The sequence below is a fragment of the Phacochoerus africanus genome, chromosome 12, assembly GCF_016906955.1.
Source record: "Phacochoerus africanus isolate WHEZ1 chromosome 12, ROS_Pafr_v1, whole genome shotgun sequence".
NCBI lineage: Eukaryota > Metazoa > Chordata > Mammalia > Artiodactyla > Suidae > Phacochoerus > Phacochoerus africanus.
This window is the reverse complement of record NC_062555.1, coordinates 38141572-38167612: the sequence shown is the minus strand read 5'-3', so window position 1 is coordinate 38167612 and position 26041 is coordinate 38141572. Positions and strand designations below refer to the sequence as shown.

The 26041-nt window shown below is 40.4% G+C and overlaps 1 protein-coding gene across 4 annotated transcripts in view; it reads right to left on the bottom strand.

Annotated features, from left to right (window-relative positions):
* UBAP2 (ubiquitin associated protein 2) overlaps positions 1–26041 on the bottom strand; it is a 137251-nt gene that overhangs the window by 74826 nt on the left and 36384 nt on the right. For all 4 annotated transcript variants that reach the window (XM_047754489.1, XM_047754486.1, XM_047754487.1 and 1 more), the window contains exons 2-3: positions 17684–17823; positions 892–969 (exon numbers count right to left, since the gene is read on the bottom strand). In XM_047754489.1, coding sequence (XP_047610445.1) covers positions 892–969; positions 17684–17782 — 177 coding nt within the window. In that variant the 5' untranslated portion in view covers positions 17783–17823. The remainder of the gene's footprint in view (positions 1–891; positions 970–17683; positions 17824–26041) is intronic.

The following is a 26041-nucleotide window of genomic DNA, read 5'->3' as shown; positions in this document are numbered from 1 at the left end:
TAAAAAGACAGAAACTGGAGTTCCCTGGTGGCTCACTGGGTTAAGAATCCAGTGCTGTGACTACTGTGGGTCAGGTTTGATCTCTGGCCTGGGAACATTCATGTGCCACAGATGCAACCAAAAAAAAAAAGGCAAAAAAGACAGAAATTAGGCAGCCCTTCCACATGAAGACAGCCTCTTCCAGACTTTGAACTTAGGATCCAAGATCAGACTGACCTGTTTTTGTGGCTACCGCATGTATTCCTATCAGTACTAGCAAAGTCAACCTACAAATCAACCATCCTCCAAGGTGACTGAGTTATCAGACTCTTGATCAGCAGCACCATATATACCAACATTCTCAGAATCCTCAGGATCAGCTATCTAACTGCTCCAACTAGTTCAATGGCCCGGGAGCCCTAAATTTCTGAACTACTCAAATATTAAGTAGGACTATATGTTTCCCAAAGACCATGTGTATGTGGCCACGATTAGCAGATCATTCAGCTGTTTCCGACAATGTTCAGAACCAGGCTATCACTTCTTGGATTAGAACATTCTACATACAAAATAAGTTATAACACCCCAAGGTCTCAAAAACAGAATTTGGCAGTTATCACAAAACTCACTCCCAGACATATTATTTTCTCAAGGAGGCTCAACAGGGGGTTTATGTTTGAAGTAATCAAGGAAATCTTAGTGCATTCCCTTTAACAAGAGAGATATTAAGCTATTTAATGTTTTCAACACAACAGATTTAGGGACAACATAGGTTTCTCTATCATCAGGGAACAAATGCAGGTATTTAATCACAAGTTCAAAATCCAGTTACTTGAAACTTAAGAAGCATACTTTAAATTTAGAATTTAGTATAGATTTTTAAAAAGACAGTATCCTTTGCCAGAAACATACCTGTTTAACTTTAGCTTCAAACTCTGAGTCATTTTTATCAAAGATCACTTGAGCGAGACGCATCTGTTCAGCTGTTGCCTGGAAAGCACGTACAATTGTTAAAGATCTGAGCACAAAAAAAATGTTAGGTGCCAAAATCTGGCAATAAATAGATAAAAATTCTCATGCACTACAGCACTATGGCAACAGAAATAATGAGTAACTAAGAAAAAAGTCGGACTCTTGATTTTAGACCTCTTAAATGTATACAATGTGTTCCCATGAGGTCAATAACCATCAAGTTAAATAGCATAAAGAGCCCATTCCTTTGGCCAAATGACCTAAAGTCCTGTTCATCTTCATTAGCCATGTCCTTCATTTGAATTTTCTTTCCCTTGGAGAGATGAAGTAACAGCATAGCGCAAAGTGGAAGAATAGGAAGCAGCAGAAACTGCCAAGACACAGATACAGACTTAGCCTTGCTGTCAAAAAAAGCAAAAAAAGGAGTTCCCGTCGTGGCGCAGTGGTTAATGAATCCGACTAGGAACCATGAGGTTGCGGGTTCGGTCCCTGCCCTTGCTCAGTGGGTTAACGATCCGGCATTGCCATGAGCTGTGGTGTAGGTTGCAGACGTGGCTCGGATCCCGTGTTGCTGTGGCTCTGGCATAGGCCGGTGGCTACAGCTCCGATTCAACCCCTAGCCTGGGAACCTCCATATGCCGCGGGAGCGGCCCAAGAAATAGCAACAACAACAAAAAAGACAAAAGACAAAAAAAAAAAAAAAAGCCCAAAAGAAGGTCACTTCTGAAAAAGAAAAAGGCTGTATTTACCTAAATAAAAATTATTTTTAAAGTTAGATTTTCATTTTCAGCCACAATTTTTTTTGTCTTTTTAGGGCTGCACCCACGGCATATGGAGGTTCCCAGGCTAGGGGTCTAACTGGAGCTATAGCCACTGGCTTACACCACAGCAATACCAGATCCGAGCCTTGTCTGCGACCTACACCTCAGCTCACAGCAATGCTGGATCCTTAACTCACTAAGGATTGAAGCTGCATCCTCATAGATGCTAGTCAGAAGCATTTCCACTGAGCCATGATGGGAACTACTCCCTTTAATCACCATTTTATTTATTTTTACATGTATACATTTTTTTTCTCACCATGCTCTTTAACCACAAGTTTTTCTTTTGTTCGTTCTTTTCAGGGCTGCACCCGTGGCATATGGAGGTTCCCAGGCTAGGGGGTCTAATTGAAGCTACAGCTGCCAGCCTACACCATAGCTCATGGCAACACCGGATCCCTAACCCACTAAGCAGGGCCAGGGATTGAATCCGCAGCCTCATGGTTTCTATTCAGATTTGTTTCTGCTGCGCCATGACGGGAACTCCATAACCATAAATTTTAAAATGGTTTTAGTTTAACAAAAAATTTTTTTTTTAATTTTCAAACACTAAAATTAGTCAACTGGGTAAAAAACTCTTTCCAAGCTGCTTTTTACCACTCAAAATCCCTTTCCTAAAAAAAAAAGAAAGAAATTACTAAACTTCTGAGGTTCCCTTTTGTAGCATTACTGGCAATTAAAAATTAGAAAGGTATTTTTAAAAAATTATAGACAGGTGTAACTCTTGTGCAGTGAGTTAACAGTCACATACCAATTTGGTTTCTTGACTTTGACAAAGGTACCATGATTTAGACAACAAAACTGGGTGAGGGATATAGAGGAAGGCTGATCTGCAACTTTATAGTAAATCTAAAATTCCTCCAAAACAGTTTATTAAATAAAGTTACCAGTGCCAGCTAAAATCTATATTAAGAACTCCCAACATAAATATTTTAAATCATTTAAATGACTAAATGAGCTTGGGGGTGGGAGGACAACCCAAAAAGTGCCAACAATAAACAATGCTTCATTTTTACCTTTAATACAGATTCCTAATAATCTCAATGCAGGGAGGGGGGGGTTGTAGTAATTTTTACATTGTAAAGACACATTTCATAAGGGCTTTCCAGTCCATGCCAATGGCTGATTATACAAGCTCTAGCCAGCTTTGGCCTGTTCCCTCCAATCTATTGGCCAATCTCTCGATCCGAAACTATGCCTGCTGTGAACTCAATCGCACTGCTACTGCATTACCCCCAGAAAGGTGTTTGCTCAGAAACCGCATCTATACATACTGTCAATTTTACCTCAATCCTAACCAGTGTATGTATATGTACACCTTCTTTACATAAACCCTCATGTGAGAAGACCCAATGATAAAGCAAAAGGACCCAAGGTATGAAATAACTGGGCGAGGTGAAAGGGAAACCCACAGGGAAAGCTGAGCTCTGGAAAGATGGCACTTCCACACTATACATTTCAGTTTTGGGTAATGGCAACCTGTGAGGAAAGAAAGTCAACCACTGGTGCTTCTGGTGGTAAAAGCCTACATGACTAATATTTGCCCATTTTCCCTAATATCACTTTCTTCCACTCTCTGAGATTCAAATCTAAAAAGCATGAATGCTCATGGCTTGCTACCATTAATTTTCCTTAAATTACAAAATTTTCAGAGTTTCTGTTGTGGTACAGCAGAAACGAATATGACTCGGAACCATGAGGTTGCAGGTTCAATCCCTGGCCTCACTCAGTGGGTTAAGGATCCAGTGTTGCCATGAGCTGTGGTGTAGGTCACAGACACGGCTCGGATCTGGTGTTGCTGTAGCTGTGGCGTAGGCTGGCAGCTGTAGCTCTGATTTGACCCCTAGCCTGGGAACTTCCATATATCACGGGTATAGCCCTAAAAAGCAAAGAAAAAAAATTTTTTCACACAGCCCACAAGAAAATTACAGTGACCTATAAGGTTAACTATCTGGTACCAAAAACTATTTATTTGGCACTTACATGTTTTTCTCTGATACCAAAAACAAAATACTAACTATACTAATTTGTCAGGACAACACTCGCACACAAGCTGTTGTAAATATCAGTATCATAATGTTTACTGGCTGCATAAAAATCTACTGGATAGGTCCTGCACTTTACTTACATTCCACAAAGTTTTCATTACTATCCAAACATTACAGGGAGCCATTATTACAACTAAACTTCTAAATACATCCACGATAGCTTTCACAGAATAAATACAAAGATATGAAACTACTGGGTCAAAGAAATGTCTAGAAAAATGTTACAAGGTGTTTCATACCATCTGCTCTAAAATGCTCTACACAAAGGCTAAAGAAATTTATACTCCATCAACAGTGTAAAACAGAATGTTTTTCTCAAAATCTTTCCAGTTTAAAAAAAGTACAAATGTTAACAATAAAGGGAGTTCCCACTGTGGCTCAGTGGTAACGAACCCCAACTAGTACCCATGAGAATACTGGTTAACCCTCAGTGGGTTAACACCAAATCCTTTAAAAATAAATAAATAAATAAACACACATATATACACACACACATATATATATACACATATATAAAACCAATGAAAAGTAAAAATGGTCTGTATTTGGTTTGACTTTTGTTTCTTACGTCACTAGTAGGGGTAATCTTTAAAAATACACTTACTAATATGGCAATGGTAAAAAGAGTAAGAAAGAGATAGCAGAGTTGAAACATCTTCATTTTGCAACCAACAGAGTAAAGATTAATTCAAACAATAATCATCAATAAATGGTAACTCTAAACGGGAAAAGTAATAAGGGAGAAACTATTTACACAAGGTCTCAATCAAAGTCTGTCTCAAGATTATTTTTTAGCTGTTGGCTGAAACACGGTTATTTTAAAAATAGGGGAAATGGGCAAAACCTGGACTTAATGATCAAAATTTACATCCTCACTGAGAAGCAGATAGATTATCATGTGACCCTACATGTGGTACTCAGATTCAATGTCAGTTACATGTCATTCCAACAAGAGATTTATAACCTGAATCTAATCATAAAGGAACATCAGACAAATTCAAATTGAACATTTTATGTAGTAACTGGTCTTCCTCAAAATTGCTATTATTTCAAAAGACAAAGAAAGGCTAAGAAGTGTCCCACATTAATGAAGAGTATAAAGGCATACCAAATAGGGTACATATGATTCTATACTGAAAAACAGAAATGTAGTATAAAGGACATTATTGAAGTAATGGACATTATTGGAATAAATGAAAGTGCCACACTGACAAAACTGACATATGAACTGTGAAGAACACTAGCAATGATATATTTACAAAATTTCATAATGGAATTTGTGTTTATGTAAAGAACTATCTTTGTTCTTAGGAAATGAGACACTTAAATACTAAAGGGTAAAAGACAAAAATGTACTTAATAAACCTCAAACAGTTCAGAACAATAAATAATGCATACGTGTGTGTCTGTGTGTATACACAACATAAAATAACAAAATAAAGGAAAAAACATGACAGGAAAAAAAGTGGAACCAGGAGTTCGTGTCATGGCCCAGAGAATCCAAGTAGGAACCATGAGGTTGGAGGTTTGATCCCTAGACTTGCTCTGTGGGTTAAAGATCCAGCGTTGCCACGAGCTGAAGCTCCGATTAGACCCCTAGCCTGGGAATCTCCATATGCCACTGGTGTGGCCTTAAAAAGCAAAGTGGAACCATGTTAAAAATTTGATAAAGTACAGAGAGTTCCATAAACTACTCTTGAAACTTTATAGCAAAACTAAAATCCCATTGACAACAACAGAGACTCAAACTAGGTGACAAGGCATTCCTCATAAACCTCGAAATACAAACAGGTAAAGAAAAACAAACAAACAAAAAAACAGATACAAGACATGCATGGTATCAATTGCACCATGTGAAGGAAGCAGGGGCAAGCACTGGGGTGTACGACTGGTCCAAGAACAGGAAAACCCCAAGTAGCCAAGAGGTATTCGCTAGAAAGTAAGGTGGGACAATTTGAGAACAGCATACAGCTCTGTAGGGTCTTGACAACTCCAATGGCAAACTAAGTGCCAGGACTGCAGAAAGGTTTATAGGCTGGGGAAATTACCAAATTACCAATACGAACTCCTTTTTTGGGCTGTACCTGCAGCATATGGAAATTCCCAGGCTAGGGGTAGAATTGGGGCTGTAGCCCCCAGCCTCCCCCAAAGCCACTGCAATACCAGATCCAAGCCACATCCTCGACCTACACTGCAGCCTATGGTAATGCTGGATTACTTAACCACTGAGCAAGGCCAGGGATCCAACCTGCATCCTCAAGGATACTAGTCAAGTTCATTACCAATGAGCCACAACGGGAACTCCACCATTATAAACTCTTGTGACGAAGCCAGCAAGAGCTCCCATCAAGAGAAACTACTGGAAGGAGACTCAAAATTGGGCCACATAAATAGGAAACTCTTAAAAAACCCACATTAGGGGAAGAGAACAGAGCCAGGAAATCTCAGAAAGCCAACATAATTGCACAGAAAAAAAGGAAACACTCTGCGATTACAAAAGCCACTCTGAACCATGCTGCCATGTAAAAGTCTAAGACTCATTTCACATAAAAAGGAGCAACAGAAAATAAAGTTCAAATCCCATGCAAAGGTACTGTAAGAGAATTCTAAAGAATAAGCTGGATAATACTCCCATAACCAATGAAAGTACACCAAAAGGTGCCTAAGGAACAAAGCAAAACCGCCATCTTCTGCTTCAAAATGTACTAAAAGAGAGCATGGGAGTTCCCGTCGTGGGGCAGTGGTTAACGAATCCGACTAGGAACCATGAGGTTGCGGGTTCAATCCCTGCCCTTGCTCAGTGGGTTAACGATCCGGCGTTGCCGTGAGCTGTGGTGTAGGTCACAGACTCGGCTCGGATCCTGCGTTGCTGTGGTTCTGGCTAGGCCAGTGGCTACAGCTCCGATTCGACCCCTAGCCTGGGAACCTCCCATATGCCGCAGGAGCGGCCCAAGAAATGGCAAAAAGACAAAAAAAAAATAAGATAAAATAACGTATGGTTAACTTTTTCTAATTTAGAAATGAAAGTAAAGACTAAACTAGAAGGAATACGAAAACAAACAGTTATGGCTATAAGAGAAATAAAAGGTGAAAGAGGAAAATACTTTCAGTCAAAAAAAAGAAGTTTAAAAAGGAAAAAGAAAAGATAAAGAAATGGGAAAAAAGGAAGCATCGAATGTTGAGCAAGTAAATGAAAAGAAAGAAAATACTAAGTTCCCACTGTAGCGCAACGTGACTGGTGGTGTTCTTCAGCACCAGGACACAAGTTCAATACCCAGCCCAGTGCAGTAGGTTAAAAGGATCTGGCATCGCTGCAGCTATGAGTATAGGTAACAAGTATGGCCTGGGAACTGCATATGCTACAGGGCAGCCAAAAAAGAGAAAAGAAAAAAAAAAAAGTTGAGCAAGTAATATCAAATTTAAAAGGAAAAAGAAAAAATAAATGGGAGATAAAGAAGTGCCAAATGTTGAACAAGTAAAAAAGAAATTGTAAAAAAGGAAAGAGTTGTTCCCTTGTGACACAGCAGGTTAAGGATCCAGCATTATAACTGCAGCAGCTTAGGTCACTGCTGTGGTGCGGGTTCAGTCAGTCCTTGGCCTGGGAACTTCCACATGCCATGGACACAGCCAGAAAAAAAAAAAAAGAAAGTCAACATTTATATTTAGTAATGTCTAATTCTGATGCCAATGACAGAAACATAAAAACAAGCCAATGGTGGGAGTTGCCACTGTGGCACTCACTGGATTAAGCATCAGCGTTGTCTCTGTGGCAGCACAGGTTTGATCCCCATGTGGTTCAGTGGGTTAAGGATACAGCATTGCCACCAATGTGGCTCAGATTCGATCCCTGGCCCAGGAACTTCTGTATGCCAAAAATGCATCATCAGCCAACTTTTATGGAGGCACCTGGAATGAAAAAAGCCAAGTACCCAAAGTTCAGAACTAAGTATAAATAAAAACAGCACTACGCACAGGAGAGATGGGGTAAGAATGGGGGAAACATAGCAATAGCATCAATACTGTTATTCTTAAGAACAGTTATAGGAGTTCCCATTGTGGCTCAGTGGAAACGAATCTGACTAGTTTCTATGAGGACACAGATTCGATCCTTGGCCTCGCTCAGTGGGTTAAGGATCCAGTATAGCTGTGAGCTGTAGTGTAGGTCGAAGACCCAACACTGTTCCCGAGATGCTGTGGCTGTGTCATAGGCTGCCAGCTGCAGCTCTGATTCAACCCCTAGTCTGGGAACTTCAATATGTCTCAGGTACAACCCCAAAAAGCAAAAACAAAAACAAAGACCTGTTATACACATAAAATGGGATAAAGCAAGTAAGTAATTTTGGAAAATTCTAATGACTCTATCCCCTGGTTCTGAGGAAACTAGGATTCTCAGTGTAGAAGTGATAAACATGTAACATACAAGATGAGAAAACCCCATAGTCCTGAATGTGAACTATTAACATTAACTCATGAGGCCTTTAACTCTGTCCACTGGAGAAACCTAAAAACAATGACAAACCCAGTAACAATAAATATCACTTACCAGATTGAGGTCTCTAAGTGCCATTTCCCACTAAAAGCTGCAAGATTCCTTTGAGCAACATCTGAGCTAGGTACATAGCAGGAATTGCATAAGATAACGCTAGAGTATCTTTTCATACCAGTTTATAAAGAAACATTAAAGATTACTAGAACCAGGAGTTCCCATCGTGGCACAGCAGAAACGAATCTGACTAGGAACCATGAGGTTGAGGGTTCAACCCCTGGCCTCAATCAGTGGGTTAAGGATCTGGCGTTGCTGTGAGCTGTGGTATAGGTTGCAGAGGAGGCTCAGATCTGACATTGCTGTGGCTATGGCGTAAGCCAGCAGCTGTAGCCCCAATTAGACCCCTAGCTGGGAAGTTCCACATGCCATAGGTGTGGCCCTAAAAGGCACAAAAAAAAAAAAAAAAAAAAAGGATTACCAGAACCAAGTCAGAAAGCACTCAGGATCCAATTTAGAAACCTGACCAAGGGAGTTCCTATCATGACTCAGTGGTTAACGAATCTGACTAGGAACCATGAGGTTGCAGGTTCAATCCCTTGCCTTGCTCAGTGGGTTAAGGATCTGGCATTGCCGTGAACTGTGGTGTAGGTTGCAGACCTGGCTCAGGTCCCACGTTGCTGTGGCTCTGTTGTAGGCCGGCGGTTACAGCTTCAATTTGACCCCTAACCTGGGAACCTCCAGGTGCCGAGGGGGCGGCCCAAGAAATGGCAAAAAAGACAAAAAAAAAAAGAGAGAGAGCGAGAGACCTGACCAAAGATGGAATTTCAACTTCAAATGATAACTAGAAATAACCAAAACCTCTCAAATGTTTACATCCTAAATTTATTTAATATTTATATTATTTTAATATTTATAGTAGTACTTTAAAGTTCTTTTTTTTTTAAGTTCTAATTTATACACCTTTGGAGAATGATAAGTAACCAATTAAATTTTTTTCTTTTGATGGCCACACTTGTGGTATATGGAAGTTCCCAGGCCAGGGATTGAATCCAAGCCTCGGCTGTGAACTATGCTGGTCACAATACGGCAATGCTGGATTCTTTAAGTCACTGTGCCAGGCCAGGGATCAGAGCCCACACCTCTGCAGCAATGCGTGCCACTGCAGTTAAATCCTTAACCCACTGTGCCACAGTGGGAACTTCACCAATTAATTATTTCAAAAACTGATAAATATGAGTTCCCATTGTGGCTCAGCAGAAACAAACCCAACTAGTAACCATGAGGATGTGGGTTTTGATCCCTGACCTAGCTCAGTGGGTTAAAGATATGGTGTTGATGCAAGCTGCTGTGTAGGTCACAGATCTGGATCCCAAGTTGCTGTGGCTATGGTGTAGGCTGGAAACTGCAGCTCCAATTCAACCCCTAGCCCAGCAACTTCCATATGCCAAAGGTGCAACCATAAAAAAAAAGAGAGATAAATATACTCTTCACATGAGTAATAGTCATGAAAAAAACAAGGAAAGACTGATAAAACTGTTAAAGATCAGAAGAGACTATGGAGACACGACAACAAATTGGACTGGATTCTGGAACCAAAAAAAAAGGTCTTGGAAAAACTAGGAAAACACATAAAGTCTATATTTACCTATTAATATTATTCCAATACTACTATCATAGTTTTGACAAATAAATATATAAAACACCAGTTAGTATACTAGAGCTTAGGATCTGATTTTGTACAGTGTGCCAGCTAAAAAAGGTTTTAACATTTTTAAAAGGTTGTTACACAACAAAACAAAGAAAGAACATGTAACAGAGATTGTGTGTGATCTGTAGAGCATCAAATATTTGCTGACTGACTTTTGGAAAAAGTTTTCCAACATGTGATATAAAATGTTAGCATTAAATAGGAAGGTGGCTTAATGGTATAGAGACCTGAAGCATTTTTCAAATTTTTTGCAAATTATAATTATTCCAAAACATTGATTCTGAATAGGTTTTTGTTCTTTTGTTTCTGCTTTTTTAACAGCTGTACCCATGGCATATCGAAGTTCTCAGGCCAGGGACTGAATGCAAGCCACAGCTGTTACCTATGCCACAGATGTGATGACTCCAGATCCTTTAACCCAAAGCACTGAGCCAGGGATCAAACCCACACCTCCAGCAGCAACCTGAGAAGATGCAGTTAGATTCTTAACCCACTAAGCCACAGTGGGAACACTCCTGAACAGTTTTTGTTTGTTTCTTTGGCCACTCCTACAGCATACAGGAGTTCCTAGGCAGACCACAGCAATAGCGAGAGCCACAATGACAATGCCAAATTCTTAACCTGCTGAGCCACCAGGGAATTCCCCAGTTTTTAAAGACAGAAACAGCAGAAACTACAGTAGATATAAATGAAATAGGAGTTCCCTTCATGGCTCAGTGGTTAACAAACCCAACTAGCATCAATGAGTATGTGGGTTCAATCCGTGGCCTCGATCATTGGGTTAAGGATCTAGCATTGCCATGAGCTGTGGTATAGGTCACAGACATGGCTCAGATCCTGTGTTGCTGTGGCTGTGGTGTAGGCCGGCCGCTACAGCTTCGTTTCAACCCGTAGCCTGGGAACCTCCATATGCCAAGGGAGCGGCCCTAGAAAAAGGCAAAGAGACGAGAGGAAAAAAAAAAAAAATGAGTTTAAGTTACCACTTTCTCAATACAACTTACGCAATTTCTAATTCCCCACAACCATCTTTCAAAGTAAATACTCTGAAAATTCATAAAGGGAAACCTCTAAAAGAGAATCAGGAGGCTGGAAGGGGAAGTGCTCATGTAGAACCACTAGAGGTCAATTACAGTAAAAAGGCCAGAAAGGAAAAAGATGTACATTGCATCCCCACAAGAAATCGACTACTCCAGCAACTCAGCTAATGAGAAAGCTCATTACCCTCAAACTTACTCTTCTCTATTAATTTTTGTTCAAAACAACCCCTCCCAACTTCCTCCTTTTTCTCTATTAACATTCCTCTTCTTTGTTTGTGGGACTTGCCTATGGTTTTTACCATGACTTGTTTTGAATTACAATTCTCTGCTATTCCAAAACAAACCCATTTTCACTGGTAAAGTAACTTTTCATATTGCATTTTACCTTTTAAAAAACTAGAATGAGTTCTCACCGTGGCTCAGCAGAAATGAATCCAACTAGTAACCATGAGGTTGTGGGTTCAATCTCTGGCATTGCTCAGTGGGTTAAGGATCCAGCATTGCCATGAGCTGTGGTGTAGGTCAAAGACGTGGCTTGGATACTGCGTTGCTACTGCTGTGGCGTAGGTCAGCAGCTGTAGCTCTGATTCGACCCCTAGCCTGGGAACCTCCATATGCCACTGGTGTGGCCCTGAAGAGGAAAAAAGGGGGGAAAAAAAAAAAAAAAAAGCTACAACAACAAAACTAGAATGAGTTCCCATCATGGCTCAGGGGTAACGGACCCGACCAGGATCCATGAGGACACAGGTTCGATCCCTGGCCACACTCAGTGGGTTAAGGATCCAGCGTTGCCATGAGCAGTGGTGTAGGTTACAGAAGTGGCTCGGAGCCCACACTGCTGTGGCCATGGTACAGGCCAGAGGCTGCAGCTCCAATTCAATCCCTACCCTGGGAACTTCCATATGCTGAGGTTGCAGGCCAAAAAAAGACAAAAAATAATAAAAATTAAATTAAAAACCAGAGGGGTTTTTTTTCTTTCCTTTTTCTGCCACACATGTGGCATATGGGAGTTCATAGGCCAGAGGTCAAATGAGAACCACAGCTGAGGCAACACCAGATTTTTAACTCACTACACCAGGCTAAGGAACAAACCCGAGCCTCGGAAGTTATCCAAGTCACTGCAAAGACAATGCCAGATTGTTACCCCCATGTACCACAACAAAAACTCCAAACACAATTGGAATGTTTTAATATTCCCTGATGGTAACAGACAACCAAGTAACAAAACGGATAACTGGCTTATAAGACAAACCTGTCTTGTACATCATGATATGATGCATTAAGAATGGATTGGAGTTCCCATTGTGGCTCAGCTGAAACAAATCTGACTAGCATCCATGAGGAAGCAGGTTCAATACCTGGCCTTGCTCAGTGGGTTAAGGATCTGCCGTTGCTAAGCTGTGGTGTAGGTCGCAGATGTGGCTCAGATTTGGCATTGGTGTGGCTGTGGTGCAGGCCAATGGCTACAGCTCCAATTCAACCCCTAGCCTGGGGACCTTCCATGGGCCACCCCAAATAAAAGGAGCTACAGGAGCCTGCCTAAATAAAAGATTTAAAAAAAAAAATTGAACACATCATCAGGAGTTTCCAATGTGGCATAATGGGGCTGGCATCATCTCTGCAGCACCAAGATGCAAGTTCAATCCCCATCTGGCACCGTGGGTTAAAGGATCCAGCATTACTACAGCTGTGACACAGGTCACAACTGTGGCTCAGGTCTGATCCCTGGCTCAGGAACTCCATATGCTGCAGGGCTGCCAAAAAAGGGGGGGAAAAAAAAAAAGGAACAGATTTCTGTGGTATTTCTACCAAAAATGCATACCCCCTCTAATTATGAGGAAGTATGAGACAAGCCAAAATTGGGAGACACTCTACAAATGAATGGCCAGTATTTTTCAAATATTTTAATGTCATGCGACAGAGGAAGTTGTACATTAAAGGAGACTAAAGAGACTTGACCCCTGAATAATACAATGTATGGTCAAGGACTTAATTAGCTAAAAAGGACATTACTGGAACAATTGAAAAAGTATGAATATAATGTATATACTACATTAGATAGAGAATTTCCTGATTTTTGATAACTGTATTGTGATTACGTAAAATAAGGCCTTGTCTGTTTTTTAAAAATATTCAAACTAAAGTATTTAGGGGTAAAGATGCAACATATCTGCAGCTTATGCTCAAAAGGTTCAGGAGAAAGGCTGTGTGTAGTTTATCCTTTATAGAAGGAAAGAGAAAAGGATAAATTAGTAAACATGGTAAAAATGTTTACTATGGGATCTGGATGAGGGATATTCAGGAATTAAAAGCACTACTCTTGAAAATCTGATCTCTCAAAAGCACATTTTTTTTAAAAAATCTGAGATTTGAGTTCTCCCTCTGGCACATCGGAAACAAATCCAACTGGTATCCATGAGGCCGGGGGTTCAATCCCTGGCCTCACTCAGTGGATCGGGGATCTGGCATGGCTGTGAGCTGTGGTGTAGGTTGCAGATAAGGCTTGGATTCTGCATTTACATGGCTGTGGTGTAGGCCAGCAGCTGTATCTCCGATTCGACCTCTAGCCTGGGAACTTCCACATGCTTAGGGTGCAACCCCTAAAAAGCAAAAAAATCTTAGGTTCAAAGAGATTTAAGTAATTAGTAAAGTGGCAAACTCAGGATCCCAATGGAGGTTTATACAGGTTCCACAGAGCTCACCATCTCTCTTATACCCTGCTACCTCGACTGGGTATCTCAGCACACCTCTATCATTAGACATCCTAGAACTGGGCAACAAGCATCTCGTGGAATCAAGCGCATGCAGACACACACATCCCACCTCCAATTTCAGGTTGCTTCCTCAGACAATACTTCCCAGAATAGAACTAATGGATAAATGAACATGAACAATTTTACTAATAGTGTTGTGAGACAGTCTCACAAAACATTTTTTTTAAGGGGAAAAAAACCACAAATCAGAGGGTCTAGGAATCCTTCTCAAAGCTCAGTGGGCAGCTTTTTTCTTCTAATTATATAAAGTGAGCCATCCCCAAAGGTCCAATGGAAAAACTATTAAGGACAATACTTAGCAGTAAGACAGCCCTCCTTCCTCCATTCTGGACACTGACTCTCTGGAAATCATTCCAAGGATTTTATTTGAGTGGAAGATGGAGACACTTTACATTAACAACAAATCACATTTATGAAGTCAGACAATGAGACACCAACATAAAATGCTTTCACTGACATGTGGAATCTGAAAAAAGGACCCAATGAACTTCTTTGCAGAAGAGATACTGACTCACAGACTTTGAAAAACTTATAGTTTCCAAAGGAGACAGTTTGAGGGGTGAGGGATGTGCTGGGGTTGTGGATGGAAATCCTATAAAATTGGATTGTGATGATCATTGTACAACTATAAATGTAATAAATTCATTGAGTAATAAGAAAAAGAAAATACAACAAATCACTTTTAATGTTTAATCCTTCCTGATTTAATAAACAACAAAATGAAATGTCTGTTTTATTAATTAAGTCTTTAATTAGCAGGACTGCATCTGTGATTACTCAGAACTTATATCTCTTCTCTGATAAGAGGCTATTCAGGGAACAAGTATTATCTTTTTTTTTTTTTTTTTTTTTCAAAAAGGGCCACTCCTTTGGCATATGGAGTTTCCCAGGCTAGGGGTTGAATCGGAGCTGCAGCCACCGGCCTAAGCCAGAGCCACGGCAACACCAGATCTGAGCTGCATCTGCAACCTACACCACAGCTCACGGCAACGCCGGATCCTTAACCCACTGAGCAAGGCCAGGGATCGAACCTGCAACCTCATGGTTCCTAGTCGGATTCGTTAACCACTGAGCCACGACGGGAACGCTGAGGAAACAAGTATTTTCTTAAATAATCATTCATCTATACAAGGAGGACCCAGTACAAAAAGTCCAAATTTTTCCCACAATAGACAGTCTTTCTTAATCAGTTATGATTAAATACCTAGCAGGGTACATATATTTAGAAGCAAGTGCTAAACAGAGAGATGTCTGTTGATAGCAGCAAGGTACAAGGCTAACATTATACTAAAAAATGTGATGCAACAATTAATTGAGTCCATCTCCTTGGTCCCTTAACATCAACAGGGAGCTTGGGTATGAATGATTATTAACAAGTGCTTTTAGGGAGTTCCCATCATGGCTCGGTGGTAATGAACCCGACTAGTATCCTTGAGGACCCAGGTTTGATCCCTGGCCTTGCTCCGTGGGTTAAGGATCCAGCATGGCCATGAGCTGTGTTGTAGGTCAAAAATGTGGCTCAGATGCCAAGTTGCTGTGTCTGTGGCTTTGGCCAACAGCTACAGCTCTGATTCGACCCCTAGCCTGGGAACTTTCATATGCTTTGAGTCAGCCTTAAAAAGACAAGAAAGGGAGCTCCCGTCGTGGTGCAGTGGTTAACGAACCCGACTAGGAACCATGAGGTTGCGGGTTCAGTCCCTGCCCTTGCTCAGTGGGTTAACGATCCGGCGTTGCCGTGAGCTGTGGTGTAGGTTGCAGATGCAGCTCAGATCTGGTGTTGCCGTGGCTCTGGCGTAGGCCGGTGGCTACAGCTCCGATTCAACCCCTGGCCTGGGAACCTCCATATGCCGCGGGAGCGGCCCAAGAAATAGCAACAACAACAACAAAAAGACAAAAGACAAAAAAAAAAGACAAGAAAGGAAAGGAAGGAAAGAAAGGAAGGAAGAAGGAAAGAATGAATATACACAATGGAATATTACTCAGCTATTAAAAGGAAAGAAATAACAGTATTTGCAGCAACATGGACGGACCTAGAAATTACCACGTAAAGTGAAGTCAGTCAGACGGTGAGACACCAACATCAAATGCTATCACTTACATGTGGAATCTCAGAGAAGGACACAATGAACTTCTGTGCAGAACAGATACTAACTCACAGACTTTGAAAAACTTATGATTTCCAAATGAGAAAGGTTGGAGGGTAGGAGGATACACTGGGGGTTTCGGATGGAAATATCATAAAATTTGGTTGTGATGATTGTTGTACAACTATAAATATAATAATGTAATAAAATTCATTGAATAATAAAAAAAATTTTTAAAGAAAGAAAAAATAAGAATACAAACAAATTGAGATGGAGGGATTATTTAACATTCCATATTTTATACAAATGAATCTTATTAAAATCTACCCTAGAGTTCCTGTGTGACTCAGTGGCTTAAGGAACCAGTGTTGTCGCTGCTGTGGTGCAGATTTGATCCCTGGCCCAGGAATTTATGCATGGCACAGGCTCAGTCAAAAAAAACAGAACAATAAAAGGAGGTGGCCCAGATGCTAACAAAGAAAAAGTTCAGGATTAAATAAGTCAGGAGTAACATCCTACTATATCTGAATCAGTATTTCCTCTTTCCTATCACATACTACCTACTTTTTTTTGGGGGGGGGGGTACCTGTTGCATGCAGTGGCTTAACATAGGATCTCAGTTCCTAGACCTGAGACTAAAATCAGGCCACAGTGGTGAAAGCGCCTAATCCTAAACTGCTAGACCACCAGAGAACTCCTTATACCATCTTTTTTTTCTTCTTCTTCTTCTGAAAGTTCCCAGGTCAGGGAACTTCCTCACTGTATTTATTATTGTCAGGCTTTTTTTTTTTTTTTTTTTTTGACTGCGCCCATGGCACATAGAAATTCCCAGATCAGGGATGGAACTGGAGCCACAGCAGTGACAATACCAAGTCCTAACCACCACGCCACCATGGAACTTCCCATTAGTCTTTTATTTTAGCCAGTTTAATGGGTGTGGAACTGTATTTTTTTTTTAATTTGTTTTTCTATTTAGGGATGCACAGGCCACATATGGAAGTTCCCCAGGAAGGGGGTCAAGTCACAGCTACAGCTGCTGGCCTACACCACAGCCACAGCAACATGGGATCTGAGCTGTATCTGTGACCTACCTCACACAGCAATGATGGATTCTTAACCCACTGATGGAAGCCAGGGATCAAACATGCATACTCATGGATGGATACTAGTCAGATTCTTTAACCACTGAGCCACAACAGAACTCCATGGAACTGTATTTCATTGTGGGGATTTTTGTTTGTGGTTTTTGTTTTTTTTTTTTTTATGGCTGCATATGGAAGTTCCTGGGCCAGGAATTTAATTCAAGCCCTAGCTGCAACCTATGCCAGATCCGTAACCCCCATGCCAGATCCTTAAACCCCTGTGCCAAGCCAGAACATTATTAACCCACTGTGCTAGAGCAGGAACTCTCTACCTACTTTTGAAAAACTAGTGACAAAATTCTGAGGTTTGAGGTTCCCGTTGTGGCTCAGCAGTAACAAATCTTGAGGATGCAGGTTCGATTCCCAGCCTCGTTCAGTGGGTTAAGGATCTGGCATTGCTATGAGCTGTGGTGTAGGTCATAGATGTGGCTGTGATGTCAGCCCGCAGCTGTAGCTCCGATTAGACCCCTAGCCTGGGAACTTTGGTATGCCACAGGTACAGCACTAAAAAGCAAAAAAAAAAAAAAAAAAAAAAAAAATCCTGAGGTTTCATACAAAGGAGAACATTAAAGCCTATGTGCCCCCTCAATTTCCGTAATTCTAAACAAAGCAGAGTTGTACAAAAAACTTACCTGTACCACTTGTTTCTGTAGCTGTGTTGTCTGTGTCACTGAAATCTGTGGTTTTTCCCGAGCACCTCTGGACCGGTCATTGCTCACTGAAGTCATCATATACAGTATATACAAAATAATGTATGCACAAAATAGAAAATCTGCAAGAGAGTAAACATGGTAAGCCAAATTCCCAAGTTATAGAAAATGGCAAGGACAAAATTCAGGATAAGGAGGAAACCTGAGATAAAACATAAAGGTTCCCTAGAATGCAAATTCTCAAGATATAACCATTAGAATTTTAGACTTTCTTGGTAGCACTTAAGTCAATTTTACCAATGCAATCTAAACATCTATAGTTCATGACTATAGGCAATTGTAAACAACAATATCAAACACTGACCAGCAATTATTTAACCACTTTATAATGGAACCACCAAACCCACAGGTTCTGCATCCACATATTCAACCAACCACAGACCAAAAATATTTTGAAAAAAATTTTTTCAGGAAATTCCAAAAAGCAAAACTAATGAGTGTGCCACATTATGGCAACTATTTACATAGCATTTACACTCTATTAGGATTATAAGTAATCTAGAGACAATTTAAAGTAGGAGGAGGTATATAGATACTATGCAAATATGACATTTTTATAAGGGACATGAGCATTCATGGATTTTGGTATCTGAGGGAGGTCCTGGAACTAATCTCATGCACATACCAAGGGATGACTGTATGCAGATGCTACTACATGTAGTTTTATCTGCCTCTTCCCATTTGCCATTGGTATTTGAACCTCAAAGCAATACTACATCTGGCCAGTCTAATTTAAAATGTGATGTCCAGAAGCAAGCTATATCTTAAGGCAAAAACCATTTATAAACAATAAATCTTCCAAAGAGACAAAGACAATTGTAATTTTTCTTTGCTTACTCAACAAATACTTACTGAATAATAGCTACTAACTTCCAAGCATATAACTCAATACAATATGCCATCAAACATGATTATGACAAAATACCTCTTCACACCAATTAAGACAGCTATCACGATAAAAAAAAAAAAAATTCAAACAGCAAGTAAGTTTGAGAAGATGCAGAGAAACTGGAATCCTAGAACACCACTGTTAGCAATGTAAAATGGTACAGCCACTATAGGAAATAGCATGGTGGTTCCTCAAGAAAAAAAAAAATCAAAAGTAGAATTACCACATGATTCAGTAATTCCACTTCTGGGTATAGACCAAAAAACAATCAAAAAACAGGGTCTTAGAATTATTGGAGATATTGGAACTGGCGAGAAAGCCCAGAATTAAACCCACGCACCTACAGTCAACTAATCTATGACAAAGGAGGCAACAATATAGAATGGAGAAAAGATAGTCCCTTCAATAAGTGGTGCTGGGAAAACTGGACAGCCACATGGAAAAGAATGAAATTAGAACACTTCCTAACACCATACACAAAAATAAACTCAAAATGCATTAAAGACCTAAATATAAGACGAGATACTATTATAAAACTGTTAGAGGAAAACACAACCCAAGCACTCTCCAACATAAACCACAGCAACATCTTCTAAAGTAATGACACCTTCTAAAGTAATGACAATAAAAAAATAAACAAATGGGACCTAATTAAACTTAAAAGATTCTGCACAGCAAAGAAAACCCTAAAAAGGATTCCTGTCGTGGCACAGCAGAAACGAATCCGAATAGGAACTATGAGGTTTCCGATTCAATCCCTGGCCTCAATCAGTGGGTTAGGGACCCGGCATTGCTGTAAGCTGTGGTGTAGGTCGCAGTTGCAGCTCGGATCCTGCATTGTTGCGGCTCTAGCATAAGCCGGTGGCTACAGCTCCAATTAGACCCCTAGCCTGGGAACCTCCATATGCCTCAGGTATAGCCCTAAAAAGACAAAAAGAAAAAAAAAGAAAACCCTAAACAAAATGAAAAGACAATCTACAGAATGGGAGAAAATATTTGTAAATGAAGTGACAAGGGATTAATCGCCAAAATTTATAAACACCTTCTGCAGCTCAATACCAAAAAAACAAAACAAAAAAAAAATCAAAAAATGGACAGAAGATCTAAACAGACAATTCTCCAAAGACATACAGATGGCCAAAAAACACATGAAAGGATGTTCAACATTACTAGTTATTAGAGAAGAGCAAATCAAAACCACTATGAGGTACCACCTTACACCAGCCAGAATGATCATCATCAAAAAGGTCTACAAACAGTAAGTACTGGAGAGACTGTGGATAAAAGGAAACCCTATTATACTGTTAGTGGGAATGTAAATTGGTGCAACTACTGTGGAAACAGTATGGAGATTTCCCAGAAAACTAAAAAGATAATTACCATTTGATCCAGCAATCCCACTCCTGGCATCTATCCAGAGAAAACCATGACTCAAAAAGACACATGTACTCCAATGTTCATTGCACCATTATATACAACAGACAAGACATAGAAACAACCAAAATGTCCATCAACAGAAGAGTGGATAAGGAATATGTGGTACATATACACAGTGAAATATTACTCAGCCACTAAAAGGAAAGAAATAATGGCATTTGCAGCAACATGAACGGACCTAGAATTATCATGTGAAATGCAGTCAGTCAGACAGTGAGCCACCAACATCAAATGCTATCACTTATATGTGGAATCTAAAAAAAGGACACAATGAACTTCTTTGCAGAACAGATATTGACTCACAGACTTTGAAAAACTTATGATTTCCAAATGAGACAGGTTGGGGGGTGGGGGATGGGCTGGGGGTTTGGGATGAAAATGCTATAAAATCGAGTTGTGATGATCATTGTACAACTATAATTGTAATAAAATTCACTGAGTAATTAAAAAAAATATATATATATATGGTATCTTGACAGCTGACAGCTAACCAGTCATACAGAGCAACCAAATTCAATCAGAGCCAGAAAATACAGGTGCTTCTAAGAAAATATTTATGACCACCTTAAGAAGTTAATTTGCATATATGAATATTCTGTGATGATCTATGTGGGAAAAGAATCTGAAAGAAAATGGATATGTGTACATATATAGCTGAATGACTTTGTTGTACAGCAGAAATTATCACAACATTGTTAATCAACTGTATGTCAAAAAAATTTTAAGTGAAAAAACAAGTTAATTTGGCACATGTGAAATAAAGTACAGTGTTCAATCAGTAGTGGCTACACAGAAATCTAAGCAACTGTGAAAAAACAAAAATAAAAACAATTATTGGGAGTTCTCGTTGTGGTTCAGTGGTAACGAACCCAACAGGCATCCATGAGGACAAGGGTTCACTCCCTGGCTTTGCTCAATGGGATAAGGATCTGGCATTGCCATGAGCTGTGGTGTAGGTTGCAGACTTGGCTCCAATCTGGCATTGCTGTGGCTGTGGTATAGGCTGGCAGCTCTGCTTTGACCATTACCTGGGAACTTATATGCCATGGGTGTGGCCCTAAAAAGACCAAAAAAAAAAAGAAAGAAAGAAAGAAAAATTAAGGCCCCCATAAAATGCCTTATACAATGTATATGGTTACAACAATTTTTGTTTGTTTGTTTTTTGTCTTTTTGCCATTTCTTGGGCCGCTCCCGAGGCATATGGGAGGTTCCCAGGCTAGGGGTCGAATCAGAGCTGTAACCACCAGCTATGCCAGAGCCACAGCAATGCAGGACCCGAGCCGCATCTGCGACCTACACCACAGCTCGCGGCAACGCCTGATGTTAACCCACTGAGCAAGGCCAGGGATCGAACCCGCAACCTCATGGTTCCTAGTTGGATTCGTTAACCACTGCGCCACGACAGGAACTCCCTACAACAATTTTTTATTTAAATTTACTATGTGCTGAGGACCGGACTAAGTGTTTTGCATAAATTACACCCTGAAATCCTTAACACTTTATAGAACTTGGCATTAACCTCATTTTAAGAATCAGAAATGAACAAAACAAAAAGGCAACCCCCAGAATGGGAGAAAGTATTTGCAAATGATGTGACTGCCAAGGGATTCATCTCCAAAATATACAAACAGGAGTTCCCATTGTGGCGCAGTGGTTAACAAATCCAGCTAGGAACCATAAGGTTGCGGGTTCGGTCCCTGGCCTTGCTCAGTGGGTTAAGGATCCGGCGTTGCAGTGAGCTGTGCTGTAGGTTGCAGAATCGGCTCAGATCCTGTGTTGCTGTGGCTCTGGTGTAGGCCGGTGGCTACAGCTCTGATTAGACCCCTAGCCTGGGAACCTCCATATGCTGTGGGAGCGGCCCGAGAAATGGCAAAAAGACAAAGAAAAAATATTAACAAAATATACATACAACTCATGAAACTGAATATTAAAAAAAAAAAAAAAAGAACAACCCAATCAAAAATGCGCCACATCTTGACTATGGTATACAGTGCTGCAATCAACATTGGAGTACATGTATCTTTTCCAGCCATATGCTATCACTGAAAATCTGAAAAAAGGACACAATGAACTTCTTTGCAGAACAGACACTGGCTCACAGACTTTAAAAAACTTAGTTTCCCAAGGAGACAGGTCTGGGATGGAAATGGTATAAAACTGGGTTGTAATGATCGTTGTACAACTATAAATGTACTAAAATTCACTAATAAAAAGTGGGTAGAAGATACAAATAGACATTTCTTCAAAGAAGACATAGAGATGGCCAAAAAACACATGAAAAGATGCTCAATATCACTAATTATTAGAGAAATGCAAATCAAAACTACTATGAGGTATAACCTTTAACCAGCCAGAATGGCCATCATCAAAAAGTCTACAAACAATAAATGTAGAGGGTACGGAGAAAAGGGAACCCTCTTACACTGTTGGCAGGAATGTAAACTGGTACAACCACTATGGAAAAAAGTATGGAGGTTCCTCAAAAACTAAAACTATAACTACCCTATGACCCAGCAATTCCAATCCTGAGCATCTATCCAGAGAAAATCTTAATTCAAAAAGATACAAGCACACCAATGTTCATCACACCACTATTTACAATAGCCAAGACATGGAAAATAACCTAAATGTCCACTGACAGAGGAGTAGATAAAGAAGATGTGGTACCAAAAAAAAAAAAAAAAGATTTGGTACATATATGCAATATAGGAATAAATGTTTAAAATATAAACAAAGATGTGGTGTGTGTATACACACACACACATACATACATACAATGGAATATTACTCAGTCATAATAAAATAATGCCATTTGCAGCTATAGGGATAGACCGAAAGATTATCATACTAAGTGAAGTAAATCAAACAAAGACCATATGATATCACTTATACATGGGGTCTTAAAGTATACAAATGAACTTATTTGTAGAACAGAAAGTCATAGACTTTGAAAACAAACTTAGGGTTACCAAAGAGGACAGGTGGTAGGGGAAGGAATGGACTGAAGGTTTGAGGACTGGCATATGCATACTCTGGTATACAGAATGACTAGCCAACAGGGACCTGCAGTATAGCACAGGGAACTCTACCCAGTATTTTGTGATGGTGTATGTGGAAAAAGAATGGATGTGTGTACATGTATAACAGAATCATCTTGCTGTGCAGCAGAAATTATCACAACATTGTCAACCAACTATACGTCAAAAAAACTTTACCAGAACAAACAAATCAGAAATAAAACTTGAAGGAAAAAAAAAGTTCCAATCGGGGCTCAGTGGTTAACAAACCCGACTAACATCCATGATGATGCGGGCTCAATCCCTGGCCTCATTCAGTGGGTTGATTCACGTTGCTGTGAGCTGTGGTGCAAGTTGCAGACACAGCTTGGATCCCACATTGCTGTGGCTGTGGCATAGGCCGGCAGCTACAGCTCCAATTCCACGCCTAGCCTGGGAACCTCTATATGCCACAGGCACAGCCCTAAAAAAAGATGTTTCATTCTAATGTGGTGACTTAATTGTTTAGGTAATTAAGTACTCAGACAATTTAATGAAAACTATGGCCCCTCCCCTCAGAAAGATGCATATCCACACAAATTTCTGCCTGAATCTCATCTCCCTTACGCTCTCCCTGTAAAATCTGTCCATAAATAACCCACACCATCCCCTCAATGCCAATGGACACCCAGGCTCAACATCCTAGTCTAAGATTTAGCAGGGCTCTAAAATGTACTTAAAAAAAATAAAATGAAATGAAATGTACATAAAGCTTAGGGGTATAGTTGATCAGGCAAAGTTAAAAATATAACTGCAAATCTGACCATGAAACAAAAAACAAAATCTTATACTTGACAAAAAAATTGTGGGTGGGGGGTGGGGGGCATAGCTTGCAGCAGCTTGATGTAGGATCTCAGTTCCCAAAACAGGAATTGAACTCGGGCTTCAGTGGTGAAAGTGCCAAATCCTAACCACTAGACAACCAGTGAACTCCCTCACACACTTAACCGACTTTATGCTCCCTGAGAAACAAAAGACACCTGTAGTTTCCCTCATGGCGCAGCAGAAACAAAACAGACTAGAAAACCATAAAGTTGCAGGTTCAATCCCTGGCTTTGCTCAGGTTAAGGATCCAGTGTTGCCATGAGCTGTGGTGTAGGTCACAGATGCAGCTCGGATCCGGCATTGCTGTGGCTGCACAGCAGCTCCGATTGGACACCTAGCCTGGGAACCTCCATATGCCACGGGTACAGCCCTAAAAAAAGACACCTGGCTTTGCTCTCATGGACACAATAAGGAGAAAACTCACACTCTGTGATCCTCAATAAACTGACACTTAGTATTTAATCAACACACTACCTATGTCCTTTCTGGAGACACTGGTTGTTACCACTATCTGATGAAGAGTTCCCACTGTGTGACCCAGTGGGTTAAGGATCCAGCACTGCTGAGGTTGGGATTCCATCCCTGACCCGAAAATTTCATATGCCTTGGGTACAGACAAAAACAGAAAAAGGAAAAAAAAAAAAAGTGTTGAGATTGTACAAACCCAATCATCTAACAAAGAGTCATGTTAAACAGTCTCATGTTTTTAGTGGAAAACCTATACATCCTTCCTTATGAACCACATTTAAGAGCCGGAACTGGAAACAGACTAACCCTCAATGATCTACAAATATCTTTGTTTTGTTTTTGCTTTGTTTTGTCTTTTTGCTATTTCTTTGGGCCGCTCCCGCAGCATATGGAGGTTCCCAGGCTAGGGGTCGAATCAGAGCTGTAGCCACCAGCCTATGCCAGAGCCACAGCAACGCGGGATCCGAGCTGCGCCTGCAACCTACACCACAGCTCACGGCAACCCCAGATCCTTAACCCACTGAGCAAGGGCAGGGACCAAACCCTGCAACCTCATGGTTCCTAGTTGGATTCGTTAACCACTGCACCATGACGGGAACTCCCTACAAATATCTCTTTGAATCAACTGACCTAAACATGGCACATAAAAAAATTATGTATTTTGGAGTTCCCTTGTAGTAAAGAGGGTTAAGGATCCGGTATTGTCAACGCAGTGGCTTGGGGCACTGCTGTGGTCTGGATTCTACCCCTGGCCAGGAAACCCACATGCCACAGCAAAAAAAAAAAGTACATCAGTGGAATATTACTCAGCCATAAAAAGAATGAAATCTTGACATTTGGAGCAACACAGACGGACCTAGATATTATCTTATAAAATGAAGTAAGCCAAAGACAAATACCATATCACCTATATGTAAAATCTAAGAAATAAAACAAATGAACTTATTTACAAAACAGAAACAGACCCGTAGACATAGAAAACAAACTTACAGTTACCAAACGGGAAAGAGGGAGGAATAAATTAGGAGTTTGGGATTAACAGATACAGACCACTATATATAGAATACATTAACAAGGATGTACTGTATAGCACAGAGAACTACTACTCAATATCTTATAACAACCTATAATAGAAAAAAGTCCAAAAAAAATGTACAACTGAAGGACTCTGCTGTTTACCCGAAACTAACAAAACATTTTTGGAGTTCCCATCGTGGCTCAGTGGTTAGCAAGCCCAACTAGTGTCCACGACAATATGGGTTTGATCCCTGACCCCGTTCAATGGGTTAAGATCTGGTGTTGAGGTGAGCTGTGGTGTAGGTCACAGCCACGGCTTGGATCCCAAATTGCTGTGGCTGTGGTATAGGCCAGCCACTACAGCTCTGATTCCACCCCTAGCCTGGGAGCCTCCATATGCCACGGGTGCGGCCCTAAAAGACAAAAAAAAAAATCCTAACACAACATTTAAATCAACCAAAAAATTAAAATACTCCAGGAGGAAGTTTAAGATAATAACATACTTCATATCAAAAAAAGTTTAATGTTGACCCTACTAGACTGAAAACTAAAATTGGATGTAACACTGTCACTTACAAGATGAGTCAC